This window comes from Stegostoma tigrinum, chromosome 6 (genome assembly GCF_030684315.1).
Source record: "Stegostoma tigrinum isolate sSteTig4 chromosome 6, sSteTig4.hap1, whole genome shotgun sequence".
NCBI classification, from domain to species: Eukaryota; Metazoa; Chordata; class Chondrichthyes; order Orectolobiformes; family Stegostomatidae; genus Stegostoma; species Stegostoma tigrinum.
In genome coordinates this window covers 46827239-46848909 of record NC_081359.1, presented here as the reverse complement: position 1 = coordinate 46848909, position 21671 = coordinate 46827239, and the positions used below count along the sequence as shown (strand labels likewise).

General features: G+C 44.6%; 1 protein-coding gene across 2 annotated transcripts in view; it reads right to left on the bottom strand.

The window, feature by feature from the left end:
- cwc15 (CWC15 spliceosome associated protein homolog) overlaps positions 1-17360 on the bottom strand; it is a 66060-nt gene extending 48700 nt beyond the window's left edge. Inside the window, exons 1-4 of one of the 2 annotated variants that reach the window (XM_048532840.2) lie at positions 17071-17360; positions 16358-16496; positions 7817-7958; positions 6233-6345 (exon numbers count right to left, since the gene is read on the bottom strand). In XM_048532840.2, the coding sequence (XP_048388797.1) occupies positions 6233-6345; positions 7817-7947 (244 nt within the window). In that variant the 5' untranslated portion in view covers positions 7948-7958; positions 16358-16496; positions 17071-17360. The remainder of the gene's footprint in view (positions 1-6232; positions 6346-7816; positions 7959-16357; positions 16497-17070) is intronic. The other variant, XM_048532839.2, reaches the window with a different exon arrangement.
- Positions 17361-21671: the final 4311 nt, after the last annotated feature.

Genomic DNA, 21671 nt, shown 5'->3' with positions numbered 1-21671 from the left:
TGAACAAGGGAGTCATGGAGACAGTGGTCCCTCTGGAAAGTACTAAGGGTGGCGGGGGGGTGGTGGAAATATCTTCGGTAGTGGGGTCAGATAGCAGATGGCGGAAATGTTGGAGGATGATGCGTTGGATTTGGAGGCTGGTGGGGATTCTGTTTTGGTTATTATTGCGGATAGCGGGTGTGAGGGATGAGTTGCGGGAAATGCGGGAGACACGGTCGAGGGCATTTTCGATCACTGTGGAGGAAAAGTTGCTGTTTTTGAAAAAAAAGGGGACATCTGGGATGTTCGGGAGTGGAATGTCTCATCTCGGGAGCAGATGCGGCGGAGGCGAAGGATTTGGAAATAGGGGATGGACTTTTTACAGGAAGGTGGGTGAATATTCTGATGCTGCTTGATCTGCTGTGTTCATCCAGCTTCACACCATGTTATCTCAGATTCTCCAGCATCGGCAGATCCTACTATCTATGTACCTATCCAAGTGTTTTTTGAAATTTGCGACTACACCTGCCTCAACCACTTTCTCTGGCAGCCCACTCCATTTACACACCAATCTCTAAGTGAAGGGGTTGCCCCTCAGATCCTTCTTAAATCTGTTCCCTCTCACCTTAAACCTATGCCCCCCAGTTTTCAATTCCTCATCCCTGGGAAAAAGACTGTATGCATTCATCCTATCTATGCCCTTCATAATGTTGTACACATAATAAGGTCACCCTTCAATCTCCTACATTCTAAGGAATAAAGTCCTATCCTGACAAACCTCTCCCTATAACTCAGGCCTACTAGTCCTAGCAACGTCCTCATCAATCTGTAACAGAAATAGTAATCAATACACTCAATCATCAGTAAAATTACGTTAATCAATTGTGCCATCAAACAGCATCTGCTCAGTGAGGCTTAGTTTGAGTTCCACCAGGGCCACTCAGATCCTGATCTCATGACAGCCTTAGTTCAAAGATGGACGAGACAGCTGAATTCGACGTGAGGTGAGAACAGCAGCTCTTGACGACAAGGCTATATTCAACCAAGCGTGGCATCTAGGAGTCCTATCAAAACTGGGATTTTTGAGTTTCGGGGGCAAACTCTCTGACGATTAGTCATACCTGACATGTAGGAAGATGGTCATGGTTGCTGGGCATTGGTCATTTCAGCTCCAGGTCATCTCTGCAGGAGTTCAACAGGGTAGTGTCTGAGGCCCAAGCATCTACAGTTGCTTCAATGACTTTCCCTCCATCACACAGTTGGCAGCAGGGATGTTTGCCGCTGACTGCACGATGTTCAGCACCATTTGCAGCTCCTCAGACACTGAAGCAGTCCATGTTCAAATGCAACAAAATCTGAACAATATCCAGGCTTGGGCTGACAAGTCAGAGTCATAGAGTCCTACAGCATGGAGATAGGTCCTTCGGCCCAAACTGGTCCATGCCGATCAAAACGTCCATCCACACCCACCCCGTTTCCCTGCAGTTGGCCCATATCCTCCTAAACCTTTCCAATCCATCTACTCATCCAAATGCCTTTTAAAAGTTGTTTGCGTACCTGCCTCAACCATTTCCACTGGTAGTTCATTCCGTACACATACCACCCTCTGTGTAAAAAAAGTTGCCCTTCAGGTTTTCATGTATTCTTTTCCCTGTTATCTTAAACCAATTCCCTCTAGTCCTCGATATCCCAACCCTGGGAAAAAGACCGAGTGCAATCCCCCATAAGGATTGGATCTTATACACTTCTATGAGAGCACCCATCAGTATCCTATGCTCTGAAGAAAAACGACCTAACTTGTCCAAGCCCTCTCTATAACTCAGTCCCTCGAGTCCTGGCAACATCCTTGTAAATTTCTTCTGCACTCTTTCCATTTTAAGAGCACCCTTCCTGTAGCAAGGTGACCAAAATTGAACACAGTACTCCAATTCTACCAATGTCCTGTAAAACTGCAACATAACTTCTACACTCAATACCCTGAATAATGAAGGCCAGCATGCCAAAAGCCTTCTTCACTGCCCTGTTTACTTGTAACTCCATTTTCAGAGAACTGTGCACCTAAACTCCATGGTCTCTCTGTTCCACTACACTCCTACGGCCATACCATTCACCCCGAAGCTTCTACTTTGATTTGGCTTTCCAAAATACAACACCTCACACTTGTCTATATTAAACTCCATCTGCCATTTCTTGGCCTACTTCCCCTGCTGATCAAGATCCTGCTGTAATTTCTGATAAAAATAAGTGGTATTAGGGACAGTGAGGAAGGTCATGTCATCCGAAAACTTACTAATCATTCCTTGTACATTCTCATCCAAATCATTGATATAGATAACTAACAGCAATAGGGTCTGCACTGAACCCTGAGGCACACAACTACTCACAGGCCTTCAGTCCAACAAGCATCCTTCCACTATTAGTCTCTGCTTCCTACCACTAAGCCAAACGTGCATCCAATTTGTCCACTCCGCCTGAATTCCATGTGATCTAACCTTCCAGAGCAGGCTACCATGTGGAACCTTATCAAAGGCCTTACTGAAATCCATATAGTCTACATTTACCACCTTGCCCTGATCAACCTTCTTGGTCACTTATTTCATCAAGGACCTCTAAAAAATTTGCCACTCACAAAGCTATGCTAACTACTCCTAATCAAACCCAGTGTTTCTGAATACATGTATGTCTTACCCCTCAGAATCCTCTCAAGTAACTTACTTACCAAGACGTTAAGCTTACTGGTCTATAATTCCCAGATTCTTCTTTGCAGCCATTTTTCAATAAGGGCACAACATTCGCTACCTTCCAGTCTTCCAGGATCTTACCCATGGCTAGCGATGATGGAAATATATCAGCCAGGGACTTCAATTTTTTCTTCTAACGTCTTGCAGGGTTCTTGGATATATCTATTCAGGACCAGAAGATTTATCCAGCTTCATATATTTAATACTTCCAACATCTCCTTTACTGTGATATGGACTGTCCCCAAGATACTACCACTAACTTCCCTAAATTCCCAAGTCTTCATGTCAAGTGGTAAGTAAGAAGTAGGCCACATAAATGCCTGGCTATGGCCCTCATCAATAAAAGAAAATTGAATTACTATTCTTTGATATTCAATGGTTTTACCTTCACTGAATTCGCCTGCTATCAACATCCTGGAAGTTATTATCGACCAGAAACACAACTGGACCTGTCACCCTAAAATAGTGGCTATAAAAGAGGTCAGAGGCTAGGAATATTGCATAATTAACTCACCTCCTGAGTCCTAAAGTCCATCCAACACCTACAAGGCACAAGTCAGGAATGTGATGGAATACTCCCCACTTGCCTGGACAAGTGCAGCTCCAACAACAGCCAAGAAGTTTGACCACATCCAGGACAAAGCAGCCTTCCTGACTGGCACTAATCCACAATCATCCACTCCTTCCACCACTGATGTTCACTGATTATCAGCAATGTGTACTATCGATAAGACACACTGCAGAAATTCACCAATGATTCTCAAGCAGCACATTCCAAACTCACGACCACTTCCATCTAGAAGGACAAGGACAGCAGATATGTGGACACACCACCGCCTTCAAGTTCCCCTCCAAGCCACTCACCATCCTGAGTTGCAAATATATCGCCATTCCTTCACTGTCTCTGGATCAAAATCCTGGAATTCCCTCCCTAATGGCATTGTGGGTCAATCCACAATGCAGGTGGACTGCAATAGTTCAAGAAGGCAGCTCACGGCTACCTTCCTAAGGGCAAGTAGGATGAGCAATAAATGCTAGCCAGCCAGCAATGCTCATATCCCACAAACAAAAAAGAATGATCATACACACCTCACACTACATAAAAACATTCTGCTTTTCAGTATTTACTGCCAAAGTATATGGCGAAATAAACAGGAACGGGTTAGAGCTGGATGATCAGCCATGATCGTAACAAGTAGCAAAGCAGGCTCGAAGGATCAACTGACATACTCCTGCTCCTATTTTTTATATTTGTATATTTCTGCAACAGATTCATATTTGTTCACTAAGTCCCACTACACAGTCTTTAACCTTCAACCTGGGCAGACACTGCAAAACAATACTGTGGGAGATATTAGGAGATGAAAGATATCTATGGAAGAGAAAGGGGTCAATATTTATCTCTCAAACAAAACGGAAAAGACCGTTTTGGAGAAAATTAGCAACCGGGGCTCTGTTGCATGTAAATTAGAAACTGTGATTACAATAGTATCCATACTTCAAAGCTACTTAATTGGTAAGAAGGGCTCTGGAGCATCCTATGATCACATAAATATAGAATCACTGTGTCTGTGCTCGCTGCAAAAGCATCTCACATTCCCCTTCTTTTATTCCCTGTAGCTGTGCAAATTTTCTCTTTTCAGATAGTTATGCAATTCTCTTTGAATTCCACAATTAAAGTCAGGAGGTATGGGATACAGGGTGATTTGGCTGTCTGGATTCAGAATTGGTTGGCTGACAGGAAGCAGAGAGTGGTTGCAGATGGTAAGCATTCTGCCTGGAGGTCAGTGCTGAGTGGTATCCCACAGGGCTCTGTTCTTGGACCTCTGATCTTTGTAGTTTTTATAAATCACTTGGGTGAGGATGTTGAGGGGTGGGTTAGTATGTTTGCTGATGACACAAAGGTTGGAGGTGCCATTGATAGTATCGAGGGCTATTGCAGGCTTCAGCAAGACATTGACAGTATGCAGAGCTGGGCTGAGAAATGGCAGATGGAGTTCAACCTGGATAAATGCGAAGTGATGCATTTTGGAAGGTGGAACTTAAATGTTGAATATAGGATTAAAGACAGGATTCTCGGCAGTGTGGAGGAACAGCAGGATCTTGGTGTTCAAGTGCATAGCTCCCTCAAAGTTGCCACCCAAGTGGATAAGGTTGTTAAGAAAGCATATGGTTTTTTGGCTTTCATTATCAGGGATCGAGTTTAAGAGCCGCAAGATTTTGTTGCAGCTCTACAAAACCCTGGTGAGACCACACTTGGAATATTGTGTCCAGTTCTGGTCGCCCTATTATAGGGAAGATGTGGAGGCTTTGGAGAGGGTGCAAAGGAGGTTTACCAGGATGCTGCCTGGACTGGAGGGCTTGTCTTATGAGCAGAGGTTGACTGAGCTCGGACTTTTCTCTCTGGAGAGGAGGAGGAAGAGAGGTGACCTGATCGAGGTATACAAGGTAATGAGAGGCATGGATAGAGTCGATAGCCAGAGACTTTTCCCCAGGGCAGGACTGAATGCCCCGAGGGGTCATAGTTTTAAGGTTTTAGGAGCAAGGTATAGAGGAGACATCAGAGGGAGGTTCTTCACCCAGAGAGTTGTGAGCGCATGGAATACTTTGCCAGTGGTAGTCGTGGAAGCAGAGTCATTAGTGGCATTTAAGCGACTGCTGGACATGCACATGGACAGCAGTGAATTGAGGGGAATGTAGGTTAGGTTATTTTATTTTTGGATAGGATTACTCCACGGCACAACATCGTGGGCCGAAGGGCCTGTACTGTGCTGTACTTTTCTATGTTCTATGTAATATACAACATCACAGATTCAGGCAACACATTCTAGACATGCACTCTTCGTTGTGTGAAATTTATAAGCCCTTTTTCCAACTCAGCGTGCCCTTGCCTGCATCATCTTTCAGCTGCAATAAATGGTAAGGAGAATATCACAATATTTCATGAGTACTGCATTGTCAGCTGACAACACTGCAACCCGTGAGGTGAGATATGCAAGCACTAAGGATAAATATTGATCTCATTCATCAGCTACTGAGCATAGACTGAGCACAGCTGGCCAAATCCTGCATCAGATATGTTAACCCACTTCCCAATTTGCCTCTCTGCATTGCATCTAGGCAATAATTGATAAGTATGCACAAGGACGAAAATTTATCCACAAACGTTATATCTTGTCCCTCACTGTTACACCAAGCTAGAGGCACGTGCTCGATTATAAAATTAGTGCAACTCAATCTTAGTTGTTTCCAAAATAATCATAAAGGCGTTAGGACAAAATGTACAGGGTGACATTCTCCTCATCCAAGTGACCATGTAACTAAGTGTTTGCTCTGCACATTACATTACTGTATGGGTATAATTCATCTCTTGACTGTGAAGGGAACAATAGTCACAAATCTTCACTGCACAAATCCAACATTGTATAGGTTCTCAAACATATGCTCAAACAATGTCACTCTTGATGTGAGGCATCCTACCTAATAGCCTTATGGAAATAAACATTGAGTACCTCTGGGTGGTCGGTCCCTATTCTTCTCACGTATTGCCACTCGTTCTCTCTCCTCCAGTTCCCTACGGAAGTCACGACTACGCAGCTCTTCAGGGACATCCTGGGTTTGTTGCCTATATACAAATTGTACAAATACTTGTATCATTTGCAGAATTTTGTTTTTAATATTACATCAAGTTCAAAACAAATTTGTATAAAAGCTATATTTAGGTTAGCAGAGTTATCCATACTGGAGAACCAGAGCAATTTAAATTCAGGGTATATCAATTTCAACCAACCAGAGATCTGTCATGAACTAATTGGATTGGCACACCATACAATGGTAAATCCAAGTTGGAACTTTATAATGAGGTCAGTCACATGCTAGCAGATATGCTTTGCAGTGGCCAGCTCAAATTGGAACTGGCAAACATCTTATAGTACCACTTAAACACCTTTCCAGTGAAAATATCTGATGTACTTATTCTACAAAAGGGGAATGAGGAGGGAAATGTGATTCGGTAACGTAAACAGAATATCTTAACTTGTGACATTAACAAATCCTGTGATTTTCATAACTGCAAAATGCATGATTTTACTCATGAGGAGGAAAAGTGAAACAAGGGGTGGCATGGTGGCTCAGCGGTTAGCACTGCAGCCTCACAGCACCAGGGGCCCCGGTTCGATTCCAGCCTCAGGCAACTGTCTATGCGGAGTCTGCAGATTCTCCCCGTGTCTGCGTGGGTTTCCTCCGGGTGCTCCGGTTTCCTCCCACAGTCCAAAGATGTGCAGGCTAGGTGGATTGGCCACGCTAAATTGCTCGTAGTGTTCAGGGGTGTGTGGGTTCTAGGGGGATGGGTCTGGGTGGGATGCTCCAAGGGGCAGGGTGGACTTGTTGGGCTGAAGGGCCTGTTTCCACACTGTAGGGAATCTAAACAAAAAGAATCAGTTCCTTGAGCCCATTTAATTAGATATTTTCCAATCAACCTGTTCAGGGCTATCATTACACACTCTGCAATATGTGGGTCTTGAACCTAGGATCATTATAGATAACAGCTTTTCTCCCATCACCAAATCACTCTGTAGTTTTTTCTCCCCCCAATCAATTAACCATCCAGGTTTTCCAATTGATTAGTTTACATGCAAAGCCCAGTAAGGGTAATGCAGACCAGCATAGGTGAGGGAGAAGTAGAGAAGAGGAGTGGGTTAAGTTGGAGTTGTAAGATGACCATTTAAGTAGATCATGTGTACCACAATACCATTCACTCACTTTTGTTTCAAATCTCCTGATAATCTTTTCAACTAATAAAAAGCTCTCTTTATCTTTAAAGTTCCATTTGTCTAAATGTCCAGATATGATCATCTTTTTTGTCGAAAAGCACTCCCTGATTTTGTTACTAAACAAACACTTCAAATAGTTGTAAGTTTCATCTCTGAACACAACCAAAGGGAGCAAATTTTCATTTCTATCCTATCAAATTCTTTTACAATTTTAAGTACTAAACATTTCTTTTAAAAAAATTGATACCTGAACAGAAACGGAAAGAGCACTTTATTCAAACTGCAACTTTCCACATAATTTAAAACAAAATAATATAATCCAACCTGTATTTGATTTTAGTATGTGAAGGAAGGTCCCGACTTGAATACTGTTTCGAAAGTTGACTGAGGTCTCCTTCACCTTTTCCCTTCCCTCCTCTAGCTGGCTCAAAAGTGGGTCGGGCAGCAGTAGTCATTTTTAAGTCAGCTAGATAAAAGATCGTCAAGAAAGCAATTACTCAACAGGAAAAAGGGCAGTTGCGCTACAGTGCTTATCCAATTAGTTGAAGCAAAACAAACAGAATTTGCATTTTCAAAATTTACAGACACAGTTCCAGACAAATTGGAACTTCTTGTTCCAATACAGATACACAAACAAAATCAAACAGTTACCTTAGTCCAGTATAATCAAAGTATTTATATTAGACACGTTATTGATTACATTTGTAAATTTAACTGACTTGAATTCCTCATTTGTTTCTTACAAAGAAGGGCACAGGTTTAAGATGAGAGGGAAAGGACCTGAGAGGTAACTTGTTCACACAGAAGTTGGTGCATGTATGAAATGAGCTTCCATAGGAAGTGATGGAAGTGGGGAGAATTACAACATTTAAAAAACAGCTGGATGGTTACATGAATAGGAACAGTTTACAGTGATACGGTCCAAATGCTGGCAAATGGGGCTAGCTCAGACTGTGATGTCTGGTTGGCATGAATGAGCTGGACCAAAGGGTGTTTTTCTTTGATGTCTAACTCTATGGCCCCTTTATCCCTCCTCCCTGCCTGCTGCCAGTCAGCCAATCCTCTACCCACACCAGCACTTTGCTCCTCATAGATGGGCTCTTATCTTATTTAGCAGCTTCTGTAAGGCACCTTGTCAAACGCCTTTTGGAAATCTAAACTGATCTGGAAGGTTTGCATTATAAAGAAAGGCTGGATAGGCTGGGACTTTTTTTCGTTAGAGCATAGGAGATTAAGAGGCGACTTGATAGAAGTTTATAAAAATAATGAGAGGTAAAGATAGAGTCAAACGTAGTTGTCTTATCCCTAGGATGAGGGTTTCAAGACTCGGGGACATATTTTTAAGGAGAGCGGAAACAGATTTTAAAAAAGACATGAGCGGCATACTTTTTAAACAGAGGGTGTGGCACGGTGGCTCAGTGGCTAGCACTGCTGCCTCACAGCACTTGGAGCCTGGGTTCAATTCCACCCCTGAGCGACTATCTGTGTGGAGTTTGCACATTCTCACTGTATCTGTGTGAATGGCACTCCGGTTTCCTCCCACAGTCTAAAGATGTGCAGGTTAGGTGGACTGGCTCTGCTAAGTTGCCCATAGTATTCAGGAGTGTGTAGCTTAGGTGGGGTTACAGGGAGATGGGTCTGGGTGAAATGCACCAAGGGTCGGTGTGGACTTGTTGGGCCAAAGGGCCTGTTTCCACACTGTAGGGATTCTATGATTCTATGAGGGTGGTTCACATATGCAATGAACTTCCTGAAGAAGTGGTGAACGTTGATACAATTACAACTTTTAAAAGACATTTAGGTAGGTACATGAATAGTAAAGGTTTAGGGGCATTCAGACCAAGAGCAAGCAGGTGGGACAAGTTTAGTTTGAGATTGTGTTCGGCATGGATTGGTTGGACCGAAGGGTCTGTTTCCATGCTGTATGACCCTATGACTCTGTGTCCATTGGCTCTCTTGTTTAACTTGCTTGTTACCTCCTCAAAGAGTTCTAACAGATTTATCAGGCAAATAGTTTCGCACACAACTGGCATATTTGTTATTCTTCACTTATGTGGCATCAACAGTCATTCCAAACAGCACCTAACTACACTCCCTTAAGATTAAATGGCATTACTATCAACACATACTCTACCATCAAGGTAAGCGCTCATGAACTTTGGGGTAACACATACACTACGAATCATTGGTTAACGAACAGAAAGCATTGAATTGGGAAGAACAGGGCAGATTCAAGGCAGCAGGGTTACTTTTAAAATGTATTTTTTAGTGGTAAGTGCCTATCACTGGCTGGGCCATCATTTATTGCTCATCCCTAATTGTCCCCCAGATCTGTCTTCTTTAACCATTATAGTCCATTGATACAAAAACAAAAATTGTTGGAGAAACTCAGCAGGCCTGGCAACATCTCTGGAAAGAAAGCAGAGTCAGGCCTTTCATTCAAATAGACTGGAAATGTTGAGCCTGCCTTCTCTCCAAAGATGTTACCAAACCTGCTGAGTTTCTCCAGCAATTTCAAGAACCTAAATTAAGGTCTTAAGCTCACAAGCTAAAGGCAATTATGACTTCTACCAGTCTCCCAGGGAAAGTGAAAGGATATTCCCTCTCCGATATGGAGGGGGTCAAAAGTGGAATAAACATTTCTTGATAAAGTAACAGCCCATGGTTCTTCCAGGGGTCAAAAATTGAAACAATGGGAAAATAAGACAGCCCGCTTCCTGGGGCACCAAGACACAACTAAAAATGACTCAAAAGGCAAAATGGAAACTTATACTACAAAACTAAAAAGGTTTACTAAACGAAACTGTATTGTTCAGGTATATGATGCCCTCCAGCCACAGCGGTGCCCATCGATCACGAAAGGATACCTTTTCCTTCAAATCCACTGAGACAAGTTTGATGTGAGGTCACTTCTTGGTCTCATATTCATATGTAGCAACACAGAACAGAAAATGAATATCAGATCTTACAAGGAGGCCCTTCAGGCCATCTCCCAAATTGGTCACTAATTCCCATCATCTTTAAACCTCAAATCAGACAAGACAGGGCCAATACTTCAGAAAAAGACATATTTAAAATGGTCCGGTAGAATGCAGAACTAGAACAAGAAATTCAAAAGCTTTAAGAACGTACCTGGTATATAACATCAGTCAAACTCCTAAGAAGCTGCTAGGCCTGCTGTGTTCATCCAGCTCCACACTTGGTTGAGGATGTTAGTTTTGTGGATTATTACCTGCCAAAGCCTGATAACAATGGTTCTAACAGCTCTAGTATGTCCACAGATGTACTTAATTAAGAAATTAGGGACCCAAACTTGACTTTAGAAATAGACAGGTTAAGAATTGGAAAGAAAATAAGGCTCCTGCCTTCTCAAAAAGACTGACTGTTGGAAACTGAGCCCCTCTAAAACTGATTTTTTTTCCTGCATATATGCTGGACCTGCAAGCTTTCTTCCTCTTGGACAATCAGGTTGGAGTAGTTAGATAAGAAGGGGAAGAGAGAGTTTTTGATAGAAGCCACACTTATCTCCTGGCTTTCCCATCTTCAGCTAGAGGAATCTCCAGCTGGACTTTGGCTTTTCAGGTACAGCTAGGTATCATATTGAACAGAAACTTACACCAATATATCAACAAGTTACATCAGTGACGAATAGAGCAGAAAAACAAAAATAAGGGCACAGAAGCGGAGTCTCAAGGTACTTCGGAAGTGATATCACGGAGTAGAATCTACTGCTGAAGACATGGTTGGCATTAATGGAACAGGTAGGTAATGCCCCAAATGAGGACGGTACTGTGATTCTCAAGGACATCTACACTGCATAGTGGCATGACTGGAATTAATTTGAAGGTACATTTACTGGCTCGTCAAACGGTCTTAGCTGACAGGTTGTTCTATTTTGTGATCCTCAAGCCGGGTGCATTTTGTGAGCTAAGACAAGTCTATCCATTATTTTTCACAACGATAAGAGTACTGGGCATCCTAGATGGATTACTGCATTTCGCGTAGCATTTCAAACTAGAAAATACAGCATAGGTATTAAATTTGATTTGATTTAATTTACTGAGGTACAGCAAAAAGTAATTTTTTTGCATGCTACCAAGCAAATCATAACTTAACTAAGTACATCAGGGTATTAGAACAGAATGCAAAATATAGTGTTATGGTTACAGAGAAGGTGCAAAGGAAGCTCAACCTCAATATCTAAATGTTTCAGAAAGGTCAGCTAAGAGATAATTTTATGTTGCAGTCATAAATTATTGTTGTTCTGCTAGGGTCTATCAAAAGTCAAGACTTGGATTCAACTCATTTCACTGTGATGTATCACCAAATGGACTGCAGTGATTCAAGAAAGCAGTTCAGCACAGCACCTCAAGGGTAGATGGAGGTGGGCAGTAAAAGCTGGCCAAGCCAAAGGTGTCCACATCCCATTAATGGATAAAAGAAACATGAGATCTAGCAAGTTTTGAGAAGATTTGTAGCTCAGGTTGAGTACATTGATTTGGAGCCCAACTATCATCCTCTGAGAAAAAGAAAAGGAAATGACATCACCACCCCAAGGAAACCTAAACAGATAAACAGAAAGCAGGGCATAACACCAGCGCTTCACTGGAGGCTCACTGATAACGTTACCTAGAATGGTGACAAACGTCTGAAAACTAACCTTCCAGTTCAGCGAGCAAACTCACACCCAAACATGAGATCTCATGACATTGTTCTTACATGTACAATAAATAAGCCAACAGGACACTTCCTAACTGCATAGTGGTGGGACTGGTATATGGAGGGAGACTAGATCAGTTAGAAGTGTGTGTGTGTCATAGAAATCTTTAAAGTTCTAACACGATTAGAGAGGGCAGATGTAGGAACCAGGAGTCACAGTCTAAGGATGACTAGGATGGGAAGATTTCTTCACCCAGAGTGGTGAACCTGTGAAATTCTCTACTACAGGGAATTGTACAAGATATTGGTGTACTTCTGGTGTACTGTGTCCCACTTATGGTCACCCTGTTATAATAAGGATAATATTAAGCTGGAGAGAGTTCACAAGAGCTTACCAAGATGTTGCTAGGAACGGAGGGTTTGAGTTAACAGGGGAGGCTAGATAGGCTGGGATTTTTTTCAGTGGAGCTTAGGGGGAGAGGGGTGACCCTACAGAGGTTATAAAATTGTGAGGGGAATAGATGATGTGAATGGCAGGTGTCCTTTCCCTCGGATCAGGGGTTTCAAAACTAGAGAGCACGTTTTTAAGATGAGAGGAAAAAGATGATGAAAGACATGTGGGGCAACTGTTTTTACAGAGAGTGTTTCGTGTGTGGAATCAACTTCCAGAGAAAGTGGCAGAAGTGGGTAGTTACAATGTTTAAAAAAACATTTAAATAAGTACACAAATAAGAAATATTTGCGCAAGTAGGAAACAAAGTGCTCAGGGACAGAAGACAATCAAGGGCAGCATACTGTCTGCAATAAAATTGAGACATTCGGGAACAAAATTTGTACTTTAGAAATTGATAGGTTAAGAATTCAATTGTGAAAAGTAAATAAAGCTATTTTCTTCCCTAAGTGGGTAATGTTGGAAATTTGGACTACTTTAAAATTGATTTTTCTCGTTTTTTGTGGATTGGTTATTCAGTTGGCTGGAGGACTAGATTGTTACACAGACTGATGCCAACAACAAGCATTGAATTCCTGCACTGGCTGAAGTTACCATGAAGTACTCCCTTTCTCAATCCCATCCCTCGCCCAAGGTGTGATGACCCTCAGGTTAAAACACCCACCAGTGCTCTCCCCCCAGTGAGAGAGCAGCCATTGAGGCTACAAGGACAATGGCAACTTTTATCTTTATTTGTATTGCAGGAGGTTTCATTTGTACGGGCGAGGCCTTGTCAGGTAGCAGTCTTGTTTAAATGGAAGGCGAACTAGAAGAGATTGGAGGAAGATCTAGGGAAAGTTCCACAGTACGTCAGCTAGAGAGGATGCTGCCTTCATAACTTTAATGAGATCAGCATGCTCTGTGCACATTCGTTCTCTATTGACTCATCCTCATCTGTCACAGCTTTTTTGCCTAATACATATCTAAATAGGTGCTTCCCAACGAACTTAAAAAACCATCTTAGAATTCCTTATGAATGGTTTAACATGCATATTAGCTAACTGCAGTCACAAACACCCAAGTTTAACACAGTATAGCTGCCTTCAGTGCTGTAACCATTTTTTAAAAAGTGTTTTCCTTGGCTGGAGAGTGCAAAACCAGCAGGTATAGTTTAAGTTAAGAAGTTGGTCATTTAAAATTGAGATGACAGAAAATTTTGTAACGAGTCAAAAATCTCTTGATCTCCTGAGGAATTTCTACATGATGTCCTGTGGCTGATAAAATTAGCCTCCAACAACTTTCCTTTGTGCTTTCCTATGACAGCAGTTCTCCTCTCAATTTTCATCAACTTCAGTTTTGCTAAAGGTCCTTTATGGCATACTCAGTCAAATAATGTCTCAATGCCAAAGACAGGCAGCCTGGACTTCAACCCTTTTCCATGTTTAGATGAAGGTTAAAATGAGGTCAGACAGAATCTAGATAATACAGTGTGGAGCTCAAGGAACACAGCAAGCCAGGCAACATTAGAGGAAAAGGAGAACAGTTGGAACCCCTCTTCAGAAAATTACTAAATTAATTAAAAAATTATCTTAGACAGAATCTAACCTGATTATCAGTGATCAGGTTATTCCTGTATAACTGTCTCTTGATAACACTGTCAACGATACTCTGTATCAGTCTACTGTCATTAGTAAACGATAAGTGTAATTATTAGTTGTGTAGGACTTGTCCCGTATTTTGTGGGCAGGACATATTTGGAAACACTTTCACATTGTCAGGTAGATGCCAATGTTGTAACCATACTAGAAAAGCTAATTCTGGAGCACAGGTTTTCAGTATTGTTGTCAGGATCCATCGCCTTTGTAGTATGCAGTGCCTTCAACCATTACTTGATGGGCTGAATGGCCTTACTTCCACTCCTATGTCTTATAGTCTTATATCTCAAAAGGAATCGGGTCTACGGGGAGAGTGCAGGGAAGTGGTGTTGAAATGCCCATCAGCCATGATTTAAATGGCAGGGTGGACTTGATGGGCTGAATGGCCTTACTTCCACTCCTATGTCTTATGGTCTTACAAATAGTGAATCGATTTGAATGAAGGCAGACATCCATGACACTGGGTACCTCTGGAAGGGGCTACCATATTTGTCAACTCAGTGCAAATGGTTCAGTTTTTGTTTGCTCTGATCTGCTGGGCTCCCCTATTAATGAAGATAGATATATGTGTACCTCCAGTGAGTTGTTTAATTGTCCATTACCTAGGTTTGGCAGGATCTATTATCAGTGGGTTGTAAATCACTTTGTCTACCACTTGCAGCTTTTATGCTACGTTCACAAAGGTAGTCCCGAATTATACTTCACAAGGTTGTTGCCTCAGTTTTAGGCATGTCTAGTGCTACTCTTGGATGTCCTCTGCACTCTTAACCCAACAGAGCTAATCTCCTGACTTGATGGTAATGATGGTGTTAGACGTGTTAGGCCATCAAGTTGTAGATTGCATTGGGAGTACAATAAAGGCTATTCTATTCTGGAGTATCATTACAGCCCACAGTGCCTCACGGATGTTTAGTCTGGATTTGCTAGATTAGTTCACAACCTATCCCATTGAGCACGATGGTAGTTCTAATGAAGGGTGTCTCCATGTGAAAGTGGGTTTTTGTCTTCACAAGTACTGTGGTGGTCACTCTTGTTGATACACCTACCTCCTCTATTACTCAACCAGCTCAGTCAGCTGTCATGCAGCAAAGCCACCCTTGGTAAATGTGGCATCATTTTAAGCATTCTTTGTGGAAAAGCCAGACGGCACGGTGGCTCAGTGGTTAGTACTGCAGCCTCACAGCGTCAGGGACCCGGGCTCAATTCCAGCCTCGGGTAACCGTGCGGAGTTTGCACATTCTCCCCGTGTCTGTGTGGGTTTCCTCCGGGTGCTCCGGTTTCCTCCCACAGTCCAAAGATGTGCAGGCTAGGTGGATTGGCCATGCTAAATTGCCCATAGTGTTCAGGGATGTGTGGGTTACAGGGGGATGGGTCTGGGTGGGATGCTTTAAGGGGTGGTGTGGATTTGCTGGGCCAAAGGGCCTGTTTCCACACTGTTGGGAAACTAATCTTTAAAAAAAGTTACTCTCAGTAAAATTAGTTCAGATAGTTAATACACACATAAGAAAGGAAATTCATCCTCATCCCTCCATTTCCTCAAGAAATGGAGAAACAGGCAATTCTGAAGTGCAGAGAGAGTGGAACTGTAGATCCATCTTCTATCCACCTCCCCCTCTCTCCCTATTTATTTCAGAATCCCCTTCCCCATTTCTGAAGAGTCTAGGCCCGAAACATCAGCCTTCCTGCTCCTCTGATGCTGCTTGGCCTGCAGTGTTCATCCAGTTCTATACTTTGTTAATTCTGAAGTGCAATTATGTTCGTACTATTTTCTAATATCAAAAAAACTACAACTGAGTTCCCATAAACTACAAACAAAATGACCTGGTAGAAGAACTTTTTTGGCAGTGTTGGAAAAGCAGAACGCTGGCCAGAACACCAGGAGAATATTATGCTCCACTCTGAATGGAGCCATAAGGTTTGTTTTCCATCCAGTTGAATCATTCCCTCATTTGACCATCTGTCTTTTTGACAGAGCAGGGCAATGTAGATCGCACCCGAGATTATGTATATGTTCTGGAGACGGGTTTCCAACAACATTTTGACTCATGAGCGTGCAACACTTCCAAAATATCACTAGCTCACCCTTCTACTGAACCACAAAAGATATTTAATCCACCATACCTCTGCCAGCTCTTTCAAAAGGGCCACCACTTCCTCAAACTTTCTACAGAATTTTCCTCTTCCAATTTTTTATTCGACTCCCATCTAAAAGTTACTTCTGAATCCTTTTCGGGAAGTACTTCCATATCGCAGCATGTCACTGCACAAAACACAGTTATTAATTTCACAGCAACTCAGTGGTTAGCACTGCTGCCTCAAGTGCCAAGGACCTCGGTTCGATTCCAGCCTCAGGTGACTATCGGTGTGGAGTCTGCACATTCGCCCCAAGTCGGTTCCTACTGACGTTCCGGTTTCCTCTCACATCCAAAAACGTGCAAGTTATCTGGATGAGCTATGCTAAATTGTCCAGAGGCATGGAGTCCGGGCGGAATGTTCTTCGGAGAATCGGTGTCGACTCAATGGGCCAAATATTATGTCCCTCTTACTGTCGGGATGCTATGGTCTGATCTGTGTATATATCCAACTTATATTTTTTTCCCCGCGCATGCCCCTATCCCTACCCCAAATATTCTAAAAGGAACTGTTGATTCTGTTTGTATCACCCCTCGCATGAACTCGTCCTGTCAGGGTACGACCCAAACCAACTCGGCAATGCCACCCCCTCTAACCTCCGATCCGTTCGTAAAATCCACACCTTCGCTCCAACTAATGTTGCCCCTAAAGCACGTCGAACTGAATTTAAAACGCCCACAACAACTATACCGCATACGAACCTCGTAGAGAGACGAGTTTATGGCGGACACCGGCCAACGATGTTTCTCGACCCCGGCACGTTAAAGAGCAACACCTTTCCCAATTCCAGCGCTGGTTTTCACGTCCGAATATCCCACAATGCAGTAGGTTATGGTGGCCCAAATGGAAACTAACGGAAGCGCTTGATCGCCGTTTTGAATTTTATTCATCGTGTAGTCGCTGATCCGAAGTCTGATCTCGTTTCAGATGGTAAAGGAGGTTCCTTCTTCTGTAATGCCATGACAAGTCAACTGTAGCTATTAGCGATGATTCAAGCATTTTTTTTCCAAATACGTAAGTTAACCGTCAATAAAAACAAAATTTAACACAAAAAATCTGCTGAAATCTAAGGTAGACAATAGGAGGCTGGAAGAACACAGCAGGCCAGGCAGCATCAGGAGGAAAGCAGCAATCAACGTTTCTAGTATTACCCTTCTTCAGGACTGAAAATGATACCTTCCCAGGATTTTTATTTTAATATTGATGTTTTAATCATTATCTTTGATGTTTCGAAGGCATCCTGTATCCGATACGCTGCTGAGTGCACCAACGGACGCTTGTGAACTTCCTCTGCAAAGGAACCTGGCAAGCCCTGGTCTGTGGTAGTAAACTAGGTAGAATGCTCCTCCAGTACCGTGACCCCGACTCCACGTTCCTTGATCACCATCCATACCAAACAGCCTCACACGCTTGATGGCCCGTGTTGCCTCTTGGCAGTGACCTATGCAGAAAATCCAAATACAACCTTGGTAACGTCATCAGAGGCACCAAGAGGAGTTTTATTTTACCACAGAAATCGACTGACCTGGATGAGGTCCCAGGCTATGTACTCAGATCCCTGTGTGAACCAGTAGCCGGGAACATTCACAGACATCTTTAACCTCTCCTCACTACGATGTGAAGTTCCCACTTGCTTCAAGAAGACCACCATTTTCCTGGTGCCACATAAAATTTATGCAGCCTGCCTCAATGATTGTCTCCCAGTGGCTGTGACCTCCATAATTATGAAATGCTTCGAGAGGTTAGTCATGGCTCATGTCAATTCCAGCCTACATAACTGCCTTGAGTCTGTGCAATTTGCTAACAGAGAGTGCTGCTGAGAAAGATTCAGGGAGGAGTCATCTCAGTCATTGCCCTGGAGTGAATAAAAGGAAGGCAAGTTGTAGCAGAGCAGCCATTTTGAGAAAGGCAGCTTTCTAGTTGAACTGCTGGAGGTTTAGATGTGGGCTTAAGTGAATACTGGGCTTGGGAGAGGAGGGTGAGCAGCAGCAGGGTGAGGTAGTTGGAGGAGGAGTGAACTACTGCAGCTGCTGAAGACACAAGGGAAAAGGAGAAGTAGAAGAAAGTTTAACTGTGAAGTCACAGGCAGCAGGTAAGTGAATGGCTTGTGCCTGTTGAGTAATTTAGCATCTCTCTTACTTACCCCTTGCTTTGCTACTGCTGTTAACATAAGGATAAAGTCATGGCAGGAGATCCCAGACCCATGTCATGCTCCTCCTGTGAGATGTGGGAATTCAGGGACCCTAACAATGTTCCTGACTCCTCCACGTGCTGGAAGTGTGTCTAGCTGCTCCTCCTGTCAGACTGCTTGATGGCTCTGGAGGCTTAGTTTCAAGAACCCACCTGCCCCAGTGGAGTGCAGTAATATCTCTGAACAGGTTGGCTGAAAGAAAATGTAAAGTGCAGAGGGTTGCTTTAAAAGAAATTAGGAAATCAAAGAGGGCTGTTGAAAACACCATGGTGGTTAGGAATAAGGCAAGACCACAGGCTTTTTATAAGTATATAGGGCAAGAAAATAGCCTTGTAAAGAGACCTATTAGGAACCAAAGGTCCAATCTGTGTGTGGAGATGGAAGACGTAGCCAAAATTTTTAAATGAGTACTTTGTCCTTTTCAATTGTGAATAGGTGCAAAGTAGCTCCAGAAATTTGGGAGGTGACTGTAACATACTTCAACAAATTAGCGTTAAGGAGGAGATATTAGTGGTTTTAGCAGTCTTGAAAGTGAATAAAGCCACCCGGCCAGGTGAGAGAGATCCAAGAGCCCTTAGATAATAAAATGTGAGGCTGGATGAACACAGCAGGCCAAGCAGCATCTCAGGAGCACAAAAGCTGACGTTTCGGGCCTAGACCCTTCATCAGAGAGGGGGATGGGGGGAGGGAACTGGAATAAATAGGGAGAGAGGGGGAGGCGGACCGAAGATGGAGAGTAAAGAAGATAGGTGGAGAGAGTGTAGGTGGGGAGGTAGGGAGGGTATAGGTCAGTCCAGGGAAGACGGACAGGTCAAGGAGGTGGGATGAGGTTAGTAGGTAGCTGGGGGTGCGGCTTGGGGTGGGAGGAAGGAATGGGTGAGAGGAAGAACCGGTTAGGGAGGCAGAGACAGGTTGGACTGGTTTTGGGATGCAGTGGGTGGGGGGGAAGAGCTGGGCTGGTTGTGTGGTGCAGTGGGGGGAGGGGACGAACTGGGCTGGTTGAGGGATGCAGTGGGAGAAGGGGAGATTTTGAAACTGGTGAAGTCCACATTGATACCATTAGGCTGCAGGGTTCCCAGGCGGAATATGAGTTGCTGTTCCTGCAACCTTCGGGTGGCATCATTGTGGCACTGCAGGAGGCCCATGATGGACATGTCATCTAGAGAATGGGAGGGGGAGTGGAAATGGTTTGCGACTGGGAGGTGCAGTTGTTTGTTGCGGACTGAGCGGAGGTGTTCTGCAAAGCGGTCCCCAAGCCTCCGCTTGGTTTCCCCAATGTAGAGGAAGCCGCACCGGGTACAGTGGATGCAGTATACCACATTGGCAGATGTGCAGGTGAACCTCTGCTTAATGTGGAATGTCATCTTGGGGCCTGGGATGGGGGTGAGGGAGGAGGTGTGGGGACAAGTGTAGCATTTCCTGCGGTTGCAGGGGAAGGTGCCGGGTGTGGTGGGGTTGGAGGGCAGTGTGGAGCGAACAAGGGAGTCACGGAGAGAGTGGTCTCTCCGGAAAGCTGACAGGGGAGGGGATGGAAAAATGTCTTGGGTGGTGGGGTCGGATTGTAAATGGCGGAAGTGTCGGAGGATAATGCGTTGTATCCGGAGGTTGGTAGGGTGGTGTGTGAGAACGAGGGGGATCCTCTTGGGGCGGTTGTGGCGGGGGCGGGGTGTGAGGGATGTGTTGCGGGAAATACGGGAGACGCGGTCAAGGGCGTTCTCGATCACTGTGGGGGGAAAGTTGCGGTCCTCGAAGAACTTGGACATCTGGGATGTGCGGGAGTGGAATGTCTTATCGTGGGAGCAGATGCGGCGGAGGCGGAGGAATTGGGAATAGGGGATGGAATTTTTGCAGGAGGGTGGGTGGGAGGAGGTGTATTCCAGGTAGCTGTGGGAGTCGGTGGGCTTGAAATGGACATCAGTTATAAGTTGGTTGCCTGAGATGGAGACTGAGAGGTCCAGGAAGGTGAGGGACGTGCTGGAGATGGCCCAGGTGAACTGAAGGTTGGGGTGGAAGGTGTTGAAGTGGATGAACTGTTCGAGCTCCTCTGGGGAGCCCTGCCACATCTTCACCATCCCCCCAGACCTCCCACTGACTGAGGACGAACGGTCAGTCCTTAGCAAGGGGCTCACCTTTGTCCCCCTACAACCACACATCAACGAATACCAGTCACGGTTGGACATAGAGCAGTTTTTCTGCCGCCTTCGCCTCCATGCCTACTTCTTTAACCGGGAACCCAACCCTCCCTCCACTGACCCCTTCACCCGCTTCCAACACCAGTCCTCCTCCTGGACACCACCCCCAGGCCTCCTACCCTCCCTCGACCTCTTCATCTCCAACTGCCGTCGAGACATTAACCGCCTCAACCTCTCCACCCCTCTCACCCACTCCAACCTCTCCCCCGCAGAACGGGCAGCCCTCCGCTCCCTCCGCTCCAACCCCAACCTCACCATCAAACCCGCAGACAAGGGTGGCGCAGTGGTAGTATGGCGCACTGACCTCTACATCGCCGAGGCCAGACGCCAACTCTCCGACACCACCTCCTACCACCTCCTCGATCATGACCCCACACCCGAGCACCAAACCATCATCTCCAACACCATTCACGACCTCATCACCACAGGGGACCTCCCACCCCACAGCCTCCAACCTCATTGTTCCCCAACCCCGCACGGCCCGTTTCTATCTTCTTCCCAAAATCCACAAACCTGCCTGCCCTGGTCGACCCATCGTCTCAGCCTGCTCCTGCCCCACCGAACTCATCTCCACCTATCTGGACTCCATTTTCTCCCCTTTGTCCAGGAACTCCCCACCTACGTCCGTGACACCACCCACGCCCTCCACCTCCTCCAGGACTTCCAATTCCCTGGCCCCCAACACCTCATATTCACCATGGACGTCCAGTCCCTGTACACCTGCATTCCGCATGGAGATGGCCTCAAGGCCCTCCGCTTCTTCCTGTCCCGCAGTCCCGACCAGTCCCCCTCCACCGACACTCTCATCCACCTAGCTGAACTCGTCCTCACACTCAACAACTTCTCTTTTGACTCCTCCCACTTCCTACAGACTAAGGGGGTGGCCATGGGCACCCGCATGGGCCCCAGCTATGCCTGC